At 42.1% G+C, this 14,565-nt stretch overlaps 1 protein-coding gene across 2 annotated transcripts in view; it reads right to left on the bottom strand.

The window, feature by feature from the left end:
* TPGS2 (tubulin polyglutamylase complex subunit 2) overlaps nucleotides 1–14,565 on the bottom strand; it is a 30,889-nt gene that overhangs the window by 11,666 nt on the left and 4,658 nt on the right. For both annotated transcript variants that reach the window (XM_015848263.2, XM_015848264.2), the window contains 4 exons: nucleotides 5,569–5,656; nucleotides 3,562–3,693; nucleotides 2,367–2,480; nucleotides 737–897 (listed from right to left, as the gene is read on the bottom strand). In XM_015848263.2, coding sequence (XP_015703749.1) covers nucleotides 737–897; nucleotides 2,367–2,480; nucleotides 3,562–3,693; nucleotides 5,569–5,656 — 495 coding nt within the window. The remainder of the gene's footprint in view (nucleotides 1–736; nucleotides 898–2,366; nucleotides 2,481–3,561; nucleotides 3,694–5,568; nucleotides 5,657–14,565) is intronic.

The raw sequence follows: 14,565 nt of genomic DNA, 5'->3' as shown, positions 1-14,565 counted from the left end.
AAGACCTGCCAGTCCTTGACAGCATGCACTGTATCAGCTCACACAAGGTGGAAGCTGGGTTAAGGCTGAAGGCCCAGTCAAGCACAGAGGACGAAACAGGAACCTCTAAGTGGGCTACCAGCAGAACAGAATGGCTAATATATAGTGCAAAGGGTTTGGACTGGTCTGTATTTGGGGCTCTCCTATGAGTATTTCTGTGATTGCTGGCATTTAAATTGCTCTTCTGGGCATTATTTTTGTCTTTGCAACTGATAAGGATAGGAGAAGAATTGGTATTCTTAACTAGGATGAAGTTGATAGTTCTCCTCTGGGCTTCTGTCTAATGTATGACTGGACTTCTCCCTCCACCTAGTCAGCAGTAGGATCTTGTTTGGTGCTATGCCTAGAAAGCTGATCTAGACAAGTATCACTTAGACAAATGACTTTACATCTCCTCTAGTAGTGATATAAATGGACACTGGTCTCCATGTCCAGAAAGCAAGCACTTAATTAGCTTCCACCAACTGCTAATGGAGGTGAAAGGTAGAGATCAATTAAGGTGAGAAAAGTAGATTCAACACCATGTTAGTGAATACACTAAGGTAAATGCTAATGTGGTAGGAGGGAGGGGCTCATGTCCCCTCCCATGGCTCACTAGGGAGGCCCAGTTAAACCTACAGACTGTCAAAGATTCAAAAACATTTTACCAATCTATAATTAACACAAAACGCTGTCAAGCTGGATTCTACTGTCTTACCTTTGCTTGAGGGCTGACTCCATAGCTGGTGAAGGCATACTGCCACTGTGGGAGACCCAGGTGAGTGATAAGCAGGCGGTAGTAGGCTGTGAAGGTTTTGGTGAGGAAATGCCAATACAGAGCTCTGTCTAGGAACCATATCTCAGTGTCTGGGGACACAACTAGAACAACATAAGCAGAAACCATATTGTTGCTCTATAGCGATATGAGATTAACCCCTGACCCACTGTCAAGTGGGAAACAAAACAAAGTTATGGAGAAGGCTACATCTTCTAAAATCCAGCATCCACGACTAACACAGATGATTATCCACAGGGAAAGTGTTTTAATGGATAAGAGCTTGATGTCTGAAGAAATCCTCATTCCGCTCCCAGAATCACACAGCAGTCATTACAATCACTTTCCCCTCTGTAAAACCTATGCAATCCTATTTGTGTTTAGCCTGGGACTGACACTCTACATTGAACATCCTCAGACAGCAGCAACTTTGTAATGTAATTTCATGGCATTATCATGGCCAACATTTACCTGCCCAACAAAATATAAACAACTAACTCAACAGTTGGTCATCTAGATTACTGAGTAAAGTCCATTCTGCCAACAAAAACACATTTTGCAACATCTCAAAATGGCGATCAAACATTTCTCTGGTGGCAACGACCTCTGAAGAAACCACCATCAGATCACCAGCCCAAAAATAAGTGATTTTACTTGGAAAATGAAGACACTGAATGCTGTCAATTAAAGACACAGCCTCCTACATTCCCATCAGCAGAAGTAAGCAACACTCCTTCCCCTAGTTCAGGTTATCCATTGCATAGGCTGAAATTGTTACCACTGAATGCAAGATGACAAGCTGCAAGTTTCTGCCCTGGGAGGTGAAGTCATAACCAATTAAAAACACAAGATAACAAACAAAGGCTTTTCTTAAGAACAGGTATACCACTATTGCACAATCCTACACAGTGTACATGCACGTACACACACACCTACTGACCTGTGCACCTTGACAGAAGACAGCTACTTTATAAGAGACTTGCATGTTCTGCTGATCCCTGATTGAAAGCAACTTTTCTGGTATGTTTTAGGAAGCAGAGCTCTTCTCATGTCTTTTGCTCTGCCTTTCAATCTCTCCCTGGCAAATTTTGACCCACCTGGGAGCTGGAGGCTCTGCATGTACATTCCAGGTGACTGAAACAGTCTGAATCTGCCTGACTGAGCACCCTTTCGTCATCCACCTTTTGCTTCTAAGCAGTTTTATGTTTCTTATTAAAACACAAACAATTTGCTAAGACATGTAAGTAACCAGATATACATTAGCAACTTGCTGCATTATTTCAACATAATTGTCTATTGGTTATATGTGAGTGCTTTCCTGTTTCAGTATGCAACTACACTATGCACGAGAACTATTAAGTTGTAACTTAGGCTCAAATTTTAAAAGGAGGAAAATGTTATCTCCAACTAAGCCACTGTAAGACTTAGCCACTGAGTTCAGCAGAGGCTGGATGTCTCAGTAAACATTCATCTATAAACTGCAAAGAATGTAAAAATTTTATGATTCCATGCATGTGCCTCTCAGAAACAATCTGCAAAAAGAGATGGATAACTTTTCTCTTGTCAGTCTTACCTGGTTTAGTGTGCTTATAAACAAGACAAACTTTCCCATTCCCATTGCATGGATCTAATTCAAAAATAAGACTACGAGAATCAAAGTGTGGTTTCTCTGGTTTGTCTTCATTACCTGAAAGCAGAAAAAAATAAATCTTGAAACATGTTTATGAAACTGACTGTGTGTCAGCTGCTGTCTATCCATTTAGCAGTTAATAACTTAACTGAGAAAGAACTAAACCAGACCATTATATTTATACTTCTTGGAAAAGTTTCAGTAGGAAAACAGAATCAGATGGCTGAAGAAGGCATCAAGCTGCCCTGTAGTCCTTCCCTGGCATAAAGGAGGATCAGCTTTATGGATGGCACCTGATAGGTATCTTATCATTTCGTAACAACCTCTAGTGCTCAATATGTCATGATTTCCACGTAGCTAAATGCATTGCTATTACTTAGAAGTTTTGCTCACGCTGATCTTGAATCTTCCTTCCTGCAGCTGAAGTCCATTACTTAATTCAACTCATCTTTCTTTTTATCTCCATTTTCTTATTTTCTGAAGAAGTCTGAGAGAACTGTCTATTCTTATTCTTTCGACAGAAGACCTCAATGAACCTGAAGACATACATTTCTTTACACCTCCAATGTGACATCAGCCTCTTTCTCAACAGCCAAACGTTCTGGCTCTCGTTCAACCTGTAGCCCAAAATGAACTCAGAGCCTTTGTACAGGACCATTTTAGAACTGTTTAGCTGTAAAATCCTGTCGTACATGATTTGGAATTTTAATGCTTCTGAAGAAGAAGAGGGACAGAAGAGTTCTACTCTTCAAAAGAGCTCTTCATGAAAGTCAGGATGAGAACTTTTACAGGTTTCTAACTTTTACTCAGTGCACCTTATAATTACATCAGTGAAGGTCTTTGAGTCTAAATAGTTAAAAATGTAAAACGGGGAAAAGGCAGAACAGGAAGGCAGCCAGCCTGTTAAAAATGAATTAAAATAATCCTAGTGACTGAGAGTTAGCCATCCCCAACAGATTCATGGATACACTGCATGCAGGTCTACATTTCAAAATTGTAGGGGTCTAAAAGAATACATAGTATTGTCCAGAAGAGACAAAAATAAATCTGTTGCCATATCTGGGTGTTGCACTGTAACATTAACACAGCAAAAGGAAAATAGCAGAGCACTTGTTTTAACCTGTTAACAGCACCTTACCCTCCTCATCTGTGTCGTCTTCCAGGTCAGCAAGAGATGGTGCATTAGGCACGGTGTACATGGAGGAACCTCCGAGCCGACAAAGCTTCGAGATACTATTAATCACCATGGAGCCCAGGGGCATTGGGGTATCTGCAAGAAGACTGATCATCAATTACCTCCAGCACCAGGACAGCACAGAACATACTGCTTTTTCTCCAAACATACACTCAAACTCCTCTAAAAGAGATGGGGATCCCAGACCTGTGCTGCAGCTGCTAGTCCAGTCCTGTGAAACAGGTTATTCAAAATCTTACCTAGTAACACTCACTTCCACACAATTTTCTTTGCTGCTGCCCTTGCTACAAGGAACCACCCATGCACACTATTAGACAGCCTGTTTTCTTCCACCTCATGCATCTTTCTAAGCTCCACTCAAAAATTGGTTTTCATCACTGTGACAGCATGTTGGTGCTCTTGAGAGAATGTCAAGGACTTGCCATTTGTCACAAGCATGCCATTTCGCCACATAGGATCATGGAGAACCTCAGAAGGCACAGAAAGATGTTTGCTTAAACAAGGTAGCTATGGACCTGCTTGGACTCTGGAAACTTGTGTGCTCTGAAAACTAGATTCTTCAGAGGTCACAACTCACTGAAGCCCATGTGAAACATCATGGGACTTCAGTGCAGGTGTCACAGCCCTGGTATCTGAAAAAGCTTTATAATTTGAGAGTTACCAAGAGTGTCTACAGCCCAGTCTGATGAAACTGTGGCAAGGCTCCAGGAATGAAGCTTGGTCCTGCTCTCATTTCCACCACTAACTCTAGAAATATTTTCAATTAATGGATTTCAGCTGGTGGAAAGCAGAACCAGGCCCAGACCTCGCAGTTCTGGAGACTGGCAAAAAGATACAAATCTTATGTGTGGTAAGAGGCACTCCACTGATGCATGATTTTTCTTGTTATCGTGGCAAAGTCTTGTCTTCATGACTGACTAATGTAAACTGTGTGACCTCTGCTTGGGTGCATGCCTGAGCTGGGCTTCTATTAACCCAGAAAGAGAACTATGTGAGAATAGTACGTTCCATTTTAGCTGGGTAGGGTAAAGATGTAACTAGCAAAGACAACAGACTATCTTTTGTAACTGTCATGGTCTTCCTGCTTTCCTCTTTTGGGCTCAGTCAGATAGCTTCAGCTGATTAATTTTCCTCAGATTACAGTCACCAGATGAAGCGGACAGACATGGAAGATATTATTATGAAGATACCGATGTGAAGAACTTTCTACAGCACTCAGTATAGTTTGTAATCCAATGAGTAATTCACATATTTATATGACAGTGAAAGACAGTTCCCTCCTGATAGCAAAGAAGCAGAATAAGAGAGAGGGATTATGCTGTCAGCACAAAGTCCTCATTCTGACCTTTTATTCAGTTTGCCAGTTTTAAATGAGTGCACACTTCAGGTCATCTGGATTGCATATATGTATTGTTCTAATGAGAAAGAGGCATTTTCTGTGAGTCACTCCTCTTACTGCTTTTTGATAGGATAATGTGCTAGATCTGCTTCTCTCTCACAGAACTACAGAAAGAATCTAGGTACTAGATTTAAAAAACGTATTTAAATCTGAACGTTGACAGATGGCTAAAGTAATACAGAACAGTTTTTGTCATAAAGCCTTGTTTGGTTTTGAGACATGTCTCTTTTGCACAAGTTCAGTGTACACAAACAGCAGTTTTTGCCCTGTTGCATCAGGACTTTTGATGTTTTTCCCCTCATCAAGACACTTCTAAAACAGCCTATGATCCAGTGCAGATCTGCAATCACTTATTAAATCACAGATCAGTTTTCTAGTGACTGATCAAGCTGCTAAGTAGAAGCAGACAACTCCATTTTTTTCCAGGTTAAAGAATAGTGCTATCTTTTCATTCAGAGTGCAAAAAGAAAGTTTGAATCTAAGAGATTCTGCAAAGGAAGGATTATCTGCAAGATATGAGGGCATCAGCTGAGACAAACACATGGACTTACCATCAATTTTTACACTCCAGGTCATCTGGAAGCCATCAGTCATCAGATAGAAGTTCTTTAAATCCTCTGGCAATATGCAGGCATTTTTCTGCAAATCACAAGAGGCTTGAAGCATTATGGGGAAATGCAGAACATGCCTCAAACCCAAAGAGCAACTAAATATTGGCACATTTCTTGAGACTGTGCTATACTATCAACAAAGATGCAGAGGGAAAATTTCCCAATGAACAGTCCATCGTTATAAGGTCATTACAGGATTGTTTTCCAACTGACAACATACTGAATGTCTTTCCAGGATCAGAGATACAAGAACATATTTGTTTTCATATATATGTCTTACAAGAATAGAGTTACATTCTAAGTGAAATCAGACTAAACCTACCCATTCCACTAAAGCATGTACAATAGTAGCAACATGACTCTTTTCTTCAAAGGGTTTTCACTTCCAGGAAGGTGAGAGGAGAACAGATTCAATAGCAGCCCAAAGTCAGGCAGTTTTCACATTTCATTTAACAGCAAATGCACAAACACACAAACAGTCAGGCTCACAAATGTCCCAGCCTGGTTTCATCTGACCACGTGCTGGGCTGGGGCTCCTAAGCCTGCTTTCTTCTGAGCCAACAGTGAAAGGAGCAACTGCAGCATTAAGAGTGCTTCAAAAAACCAGGATCCTTCTCCTGTACATATTGTGGTTGTAGAAGGAGCCTGCCTTAACTCAGACTCTCAAGTTAAACAACATATATGAAAACAAAGAATAAAGGCTTCATATTCGGAGAAACCAAAAGCCTATTAGAGCTTTAGCCAATTGAAGGGACTGCTCCTGGTAACTGGTGTGGGTGCAGATCCTTCACTCCCACTGACGCAGAATGGAACAGTACAGAAGGAAGTCAGTTTTAAGAAGATAAGAAGAGTAAAGGAGTTACTGGTTGCTTTGCAGTTGTTTGAGAGAAAAAAAAAGAGACCAATAAAGATTGAAGTGAGTTTACATTTAAAGTGTGTTCAAACTCAAGATTCCAAGAGAGAATCAGACCCCAAAATTCATGAAAGTTTAATAATTAGAAGTATTACAATATAATACAGTAAGCTGTGGCTCTGTCTAGCTGAATCTTTAAAGGTCCCAATGATGCCTATGTATTAATTTCTCCAAGCGCTGCATCACCCTTGTTGAGAAAAAGGCTTCCTAACTGCAGGCTAAATCTCCAAGCTGCAACTTGTGGTCATTCTCCCTTTTCAGTCCCAATGCTATTAAATCTTCTCAGAGACAAAGACACAAACTGGGAGACAAACTCTCATTAAACCAGAAGGACAGACAACCTCTTTAAAACTTGTCTGAAACCTGTATATAGTCACAGGATTCAGGCAGACACATTTTCCAAGAAAAGGAGCAAAGAATACAAGATTTGCTACACAGAGTATCTGGTGACTTAAGTGCTTTTGTGACAGGATTTTCAGCCTTTTCCAAACATGGTTTATTTCTTTCATTCATCCAGTTTAAAAGATATCCCGTTGGGCATGGCCTGGTCTTTACGTGGTGAATTTGACACTCAAACAAGAAACTATGAAATTACAAACTTTAAGAGCATTAAGGTCAGCTGTGTTGTCCTCTGTTTATAAAGGTTATCGTAGCACAGATCCAGTGATATTCAAGTGGGATTCACAGCTTAGCCTCAGAGGCCTTGACAAGTTTCAAAGCAGCTATAGAATTGCTTTGGAGAAAGCAGAAGTGTCATACTAACAGCTATCCAGCACTTCCTCTGCTGAGACTGGATTTGTAGTGTTCCTAGAGATGGTGATAAGATTGTTCCCCATGTTTGTAGCCTGTGCACATCCAGCTGTCTGCCTGGATTTTGACTCAATGCCTTTATCCAACAGGAGCTACCTCCCAGCTGTGCCTTCAGCCACACTGCTGATTTTGGGTCATTAGGGACTGACACAAGGAAGGACAGGTCCTGAACTTTTCCTGGCCATATTCTTTCCCAGGGATCTGAGCAGACCTTCTGCTTATTAAATCACAGTCATATAGAGTCATAGAATCAAAGAATGGTTTGGGCTGGAAGAGACCTTTAAGACCATCCAGTTCCAACCTCCTGCTATAGGCAGGGACATCTCCCTCTAGACCAGGTTGCTCGTAGCCCCATCCAGTCGGGCTCTGAATGCTTCCAGGAATGGAGCATCCATAACCTCTCTGGGCAACCTGTTCCAGTGTCTCACCACTCTCACAATAAAGAATTTCTTCCTCATATATAGTCTAGATTTACCCCATTCCAGTTTAAAATTGTTTTCCCTTATCCTGTTGCTACATTCCCTTATAAAAAGCCCTTCCCCAGATTTCCTGTAGCCCCCCTTCAGGTACGGCAGGGCTGTGATAAGATCTTCTCAGAGCCTTCTCTTCTTCAGGCTGAAGAGCCCCAGCTATTTCAGCCTGCCCCCATAGGGGAGGTGCTCCAGCCCTCTGATCACCTTTGTGGCTCTTCTCTGGACATACTCCGACAACTCCATGTCCTTGTGTTGGGGTGCCCAGAACTGGATGCAGCACTGCAGGTGAGGTCTCATATAAGCAGAGTAGATGGTCAAAACATCCTCCCCCAACCTGCTGGTCAAGCTTCTTTTGATGCAGTGCAGCATATGGTTGGTGCTCTGGGCAGCAACCACACACTGTCAGCTCATCTTCAGTCTTTGATCAGTTGACATCCCCAAACCCTTCTCTTCAAGGCTTCTCTCAAATCATTCTCCTCTAAGCCTGTGCCTGTGCTTGGGATTGCCCTGACCCAGGTGCAGGGCCTTGTACTTGGCCACACTCAAGTTCATGAGGCTGCCAAGGGCCCACCTCTCCAGCCTGTCCAGGTCCCTCTGAGTAGCATCCCTTCCCTCTAGCACATCAACAGCACCGCTCAGCTTGGTGTCATCTGCAAACTTGCTGAGGCTGCATTTGATTCCACTCTCCATGTTGCCTACAAAAATGTTAAATAGCACCAGTCCCAACACTGAGTTGTTACCGTTCCTGTCCTCTAAACTCTGGCATGTACACAGTACAGAAGCCTCTAATCCACCCACAGCTTTCAATCCTGAATGCTAAACAGTGGACTTCCCAGGCATATCCATTCATGCCTACAGACTACTGATGGTAAGTCCCAGACAATAATGACTTTGCAGCTTGCAATTAGGCAGTTTGCTTTACTTGGCCCATTAGCAGCCCAGTCACTAACACAGTGCTTTTCCAATCCAGTTTCAGAAAATCTCCAGAAATAAGTACTACTGAAGCAGAAAATCTGATACTGCAGAAACTTTGTTTTCAGCTGTCATTTGACGAGTGCCTGCTGATGGCCAAGGGCCTGGTGCTAAGTTTCAGAACATTACTAAACCACATGGACATATCTGAAGTTTTTCAAATGCCTTTAGCAACACACCTTATTCTTTGGGTTCTTCTCAGTTCTAAATATTTATTATTTCACGCTGTGCTTTCACCACTTCTAATTCCAAGCTGTATCTGCAAGAACAGCGCCTACGTTTGCAACTACAAAAAAAGAAAATATGACAGATCTGCTGCAAGTACTTCTAAACATCCCACTCCTCAATTTTGTACTGACCAACCTCAGCAGTAAAAATATATAGGGGAACGGCTTCCTTGACTTGAGTGGGTATTTTCCTGTAAACAAGTGAACTACATCAATTGCAATGACTGATCCCTGCACAAAAGCCATGTCTGGGAAGGCATTCTGCTCTGAATCTTCCTTTTTTAAAAGACAAGAACAGTGTGTGCATGTTTTTCCGACTGGCCACCCTCCCACTTTATTTCTGGATTCTCCTAAATACATCCTCTTGGATGACACTACAAGCGGTGCTTGAAAATGCTGTGCAAATCTGGGGCCTACATAAACCCAAAAAAGCTTTATTAGTACCAATCACTTCCACCTGACTGAGAGAACTGACCAAAACGTCATACTGTGCTTAGCCACATGACTTCAAAACACTGACTTTCTGACAGTAGAGTCAGATACACAATCTACTATTAAATATGAAAAAAGGCTTTCTCTCAAGAAGCTTTGCTCCCTCTTAATCAACTGGAGTTTCCAAAACTGTGATCTCCAACCCTGTAAAATACAGTATTTTGAATAACTTGCCAGAAATGGCTTAACCACAGCCCTGTTGAGCAGCTGTTTTTGTCCCAGTCATCTGGTTATACTCATCTGCTCATAAAACAGAATATCCCAAATGACCAATGCGAAGTGTGAGGTCTCTTTCTTTTGGTTATTGTCCATAATATCCTCAAAGAGACACCCAGCAAAGCACAGTCCACTGATGACAGACAGTATTACAAGCAGGAAAGGAGGCTTTGCTTCCGAGAACTGATCAACACTGGATCCAGTGCTAAAATAATGACATACATCCATTCACTTAAATCACTACTGAAACAGTGCCTTCTAAACAAATATCCTAAGAAAATGGACATAATCAAAGCATACTGCTATAGACTGGCTTCTCCAAAAATCTGTATGAATATTAACCTACTTCTTTGGATAGAAGGAAGGGACTTATGCTGCTTCACATGGCTTCCAAAAGACACAGCACACCTGCAGCCACTTTTTCCCTGTTATCAGGCAGATTCATGACTAGACTACCCCAGTTGTCAGGGTATCCAGAGGAGTATTTGTAACATACTAAGAAATTCTTGTTCAACTTTTGTAACTTTTATCCAAGTGAGGCTTCCAGGACCAGCCTCCTTGGATTTCCAGTCTCTTCCACTTATGAAAAGGCACAGGGATAGAGCAGGCATGATTCTCTACTGCAGAGAACATGATTTGTTAGTTTTCTTGAAGAAGGTGTTGTGTAGCCAGTACTTTATATTAGAATATTATAAGGCTCCCCAGTATGAGAATGCTGTGTCAGAATCACCAACTGCTATCCAAAGGTTTCCAGCCTGTTCTCTATTAGGCAGCTTGAGGAAATACACTTGGCTTGTGCCAAGTGAATCTGCTGGGTTCACTTTCCCAGCTCTCACCTGCAGTATTATACGACAGATTCAATGCTGGCAGACTCTGTTCCTGGGTGTCACAGACTGCAGACCCACCTAATGCTCTTGGAGAGCATTACAAAAAGACAGAAAGAAAAACCCTTGTGGATGTTTGCTACCACATGCAGATCTTTGAGTCAAAATGAGATATGGTAGATATGCTGAGGAAGACACCTAAAAGTGCCAGGAACAACCACCTCAATTCCCAGAGAGATTTATTTGAAGTTTCTGAATTCTCTGGCAGCCTACAACAGCCCACAACAGGAAAGTCCCAGAATACCTGAGGCCTTTTATTCTCTATCTACAAAGTGCATAACAAGAAACAAAAAACTTGATGAGTTACAGAATATCAGCGCTCCAACACCTTAATGGGTAGGGGTCACAGAGAGCAAGTTGAGGGCAGTTTGGCCATTGTGTATCAGCCAACTAGAGGGGCAGGCAAAACGACTCATTTTATATGGCTTGCTGAGCTCTGGGACTCTCAGCTCCCCCTAACAGATGTAAATTTGTATTTTTAAAAGGCAAAAAAATGAGCTGAATGACTTATTTCTAATCCAGTTGGAGTAAAAAGAAAATTCATATCAGTCTCTGTCACTGCAGATACCAGAGTGTCTCCTAGAAATAATTCAGTAAAATGACTGCTTTTACAAACTGCACATGGGGGATAGCAAGGTAGCTGCCAATCCAATTTTAGGAGTGGCAACTGATTCATAGCGAGATATACAGTTATTAGTAGTGGCATTCCAGTGGCCGGAAAACTGCCTCTACTCCCCCTTCTTCTGCTTGTCACACTTTCTTTGGGAAAAGATAACATCTTGGCAGCTATGAAACATTAGGAAACATGAAAAAAAATTACCTGCTTTCATTAAAATATTTTGAAATGCTTTAAGTTTTAAGGGAAGTGATGGTACCCATGTAAATACTTGATGAACACATATCCCAAATATTTTTGTGAGTGTGTAGATTTGTAAAAAAAAAAATATATCCAGGATTGACTTCAGGTGTACTTTTCCAACTTCTGTCTACAAAAAGCCTTGGAAAAATCTCTTCTGCTCTCCTGCTGTCTTACTGCACTGTAACCTGACATAAAGCTTGCCTTCCCCTGCAGAAGGTAATGTAGTGCTCAGACTTTAAAACTTCCACCACTACAGACAGTTAAACACTGGCACAAACCAGGCACAGCTCATTTTAATAAACAGAGCTGGCTGAGACAAGCAATGCAATTAATGTTGCCAATGCTGTTAAAATACAAATTTCATCATTCATATTTAAATAATTCCATTTTTCTTATAAGAATTTCTATATACTATGGATTATCTCTTGTCAGAAATACTTTTCCTCTGCAAAGCTGAAATGAGAATGGAAAAAAAAATGCTTCTAGAAAAACTTAAAGAAAAAAGTATCTTAAAAATAGAGCTTTTATTTTGGTGAGTAAAGAGAGAGGATTCTCTTGGAGAAAAGAGTACAACTTTGGGAATAGTTTGACCAACCTTCTCTGCATTGCACAAAATGTCCTGCAAATATTTTCCTACAAACTAAACTTAGTTAAAATCTCAGCTGTTGAGTAAGGCATTATATGCACAACTGTTGCCACCTAGTGGCTCTGAGAAAGCAGTGATGCAAGTAAACTCGGTATGTATACACCTGCACTCGTATTCAAGTAAGAGGAGCCTGAAGAAAAACTTCATCCTTGAAGAGCCTTGTAAGATGTTGAACAATGGTCGTGCAGGACATACCGCAGTTGTGTGGACTGTGTTGGACATCAGCCTTCATCTCTAAGCTCAGGAAATACTGGAAAAAATATATTTATCTTTTAACCCAAGAAGGAGATTAAAGTTCTATTAATGCAACTGGAAACAAATAAACCACAACAGCGAACTCCTTCACTGTCAGTAGTCCAGTCCAACTGTATCTACTTAATCTTCAGGTAAAGGACAACAATAAATATTTCTATAAATACATCAACAGCAAGAGGAGGGCTAGAGAAAATCTCCATCCCTTGCTGGATGCCGAGGGCAACTTGATGACCAAGTATTAGGATAAGGCTGAGGTACTTAATGCCTTCTTTGCCTCAGTCTTTAATAGAAAGACTTGTTACTCCCTGGGCACACAGCCCCTTGTGCTGGTAGATAGGGATGGGGAACAGAACAGGCCCTGCATAAAACACGATGAGATGGTTTTAAACCTCCAAAAACTGGTTGCTCACAAGTACACGGGGCCGGATGGATTGCACCCTAGAGAGCTGAGGGAGTTGGTGGATGTGGTTGCCAAGCCACTCTCCATCATTCTTCAGCAGTCCTGGCTAACTGGAGATGGTCTGGTGCACTGAAGACTGGCAAATGTGACACCTATCTTCAAAAATGGCCAGAAAGATGATCCTGGTAGCTACAGGCCCATCAGTCTCACCTCAGTGCCCAGGAAGGCTATGGAAAAGACAACCTCAGGAGCCGTCATGGACCAGTTAAAGGTCAACCAGGGGATCAGGCCCAGTCAGCATGGGTTTATGAATGGTAGATCCCGTTTGACAAACCTCATTTCATTCTATAACAAGGTGACTTGCTTAGCGGATGAAGGTAAGGCTGTCGATGAGGTCTACCTGGACTTCAGTAAAGCCTTTGACACTGTTCCCCACAACATCCTTGAGGAGAAGCTGGCTGCCCATGGCTTGGATGCACTGGTGAAGCACTGGCTGGATGGCCAGGTCCAAAGAGTTGTGGTCAATGGAGTCAAATCCAGTTGGTGGCCAGTCACGACTGGTGTCCCCCAGGGCTCAGTACTGAGGCCGCTTCTATTTAAAATCTTTGTTAATGATCTTGATGAGGGGATTGAGTGCACCCTCAGTAAGTTTGCAGATGACAGCGGACTGGGAGGGAGTGTTGATCTGCGTGACAGGAGAAAGGCACTACAGAGGGACCTGGATAGGCTGGATTGATGGGCCAAGGTTAACTGTACGTGTTTCAATACAGCCAAGTGTCGGCTCCTGCATTTTGGTCACAACAACCCCAGGTGACCCTACAGACTTGGGGAGGTGTGGCTGCAAAGCTGCCTGATGGAAAGGGACCTTGGTGTCCTGATGGACAGTCTGCTCAATATGAGCCAGCAGTGTGCCCAGGTGGCCAAGAAGGCCAATGGCATCCTGGCTTGTATCAGGAATGGTGCGGTGAGCAGGACTAGGAAAGTCATCCTGCCCCTGTACTCGGCACTGGGGAGGCCTCACCTGGAGTACTGTGCTCAGTTTTTGCTGATGTAATTCAAAGTTTGGTTTTACAAGAATATTTCAAATTTGGAACAGACCTGAATGGATTTTGAAAATAAGATCACCCAAAAACGAGAATAACAGCATGTTCTGCAGGGACAGTCATCTCCACTCCACAGAAAAAGAAGGAGTGAACTCCTGGATCTGAGCTGTCTCACAGCCAGGATCCTTCTGATTTTCAGCCCAGTTATTCCAACACCTGAACAACAGCTAAATGAAATCAGGAGTTAGTTCATGTGAAGCTGAAAAACCACACATTTCTACCTGACCACAGTTATTGACTACTGTATGTTTTAGTAACTAACACAGGTAAACTACAAATAACTAACACCAATCAGGACAAGACATTACCAGATCTAGTGCAAGATTCTGAAAAAAAACAATACCTATACATGGCATCATATTAAAAGGGAAGTTATTTTAGGTAGTGGAAACAAGTGCAGCTTCTGTGATCACGTATATTCAGGCACAGGCAGAGTTAGATGGCAAATGATTCACTCAGCTCCATCCTCAACCATGTTCCCTCTCAAAGGCTGAAGAGGTGCAACCATCCCTTCCCTGCACGTGAGGAATAACCAGAAAACAGTTACTCTCTCATGATCATGGGGCTGATAAATGCACATACACCCAAAAAGGAGACTTAAACATCATCTCTGTCCACCAAAGTCACACAAGTGTTTGTGAGCATACAGCCTGGTAGAGTGAAGTCAGCTATTGGGTTGTTGAGGTA

This window comes from Coturnix japonica, chromosome Z (assembly GCF_001577835.2).
Source record: "Coturnix japonica isolate 7356 chromosome Z, Coturnix japonica 2.1, whole genome shotgun sequence".
NCBI lineage: Eukaryota > Metazoa > Chordata > Aves > Galliformes > Phasianidae > Coturnix > Coturnix japonica.
Note: the sequence above shows the minus strand (reverse complement) of the source record. Positions and strands in the feature narration are given on the sequence as shown.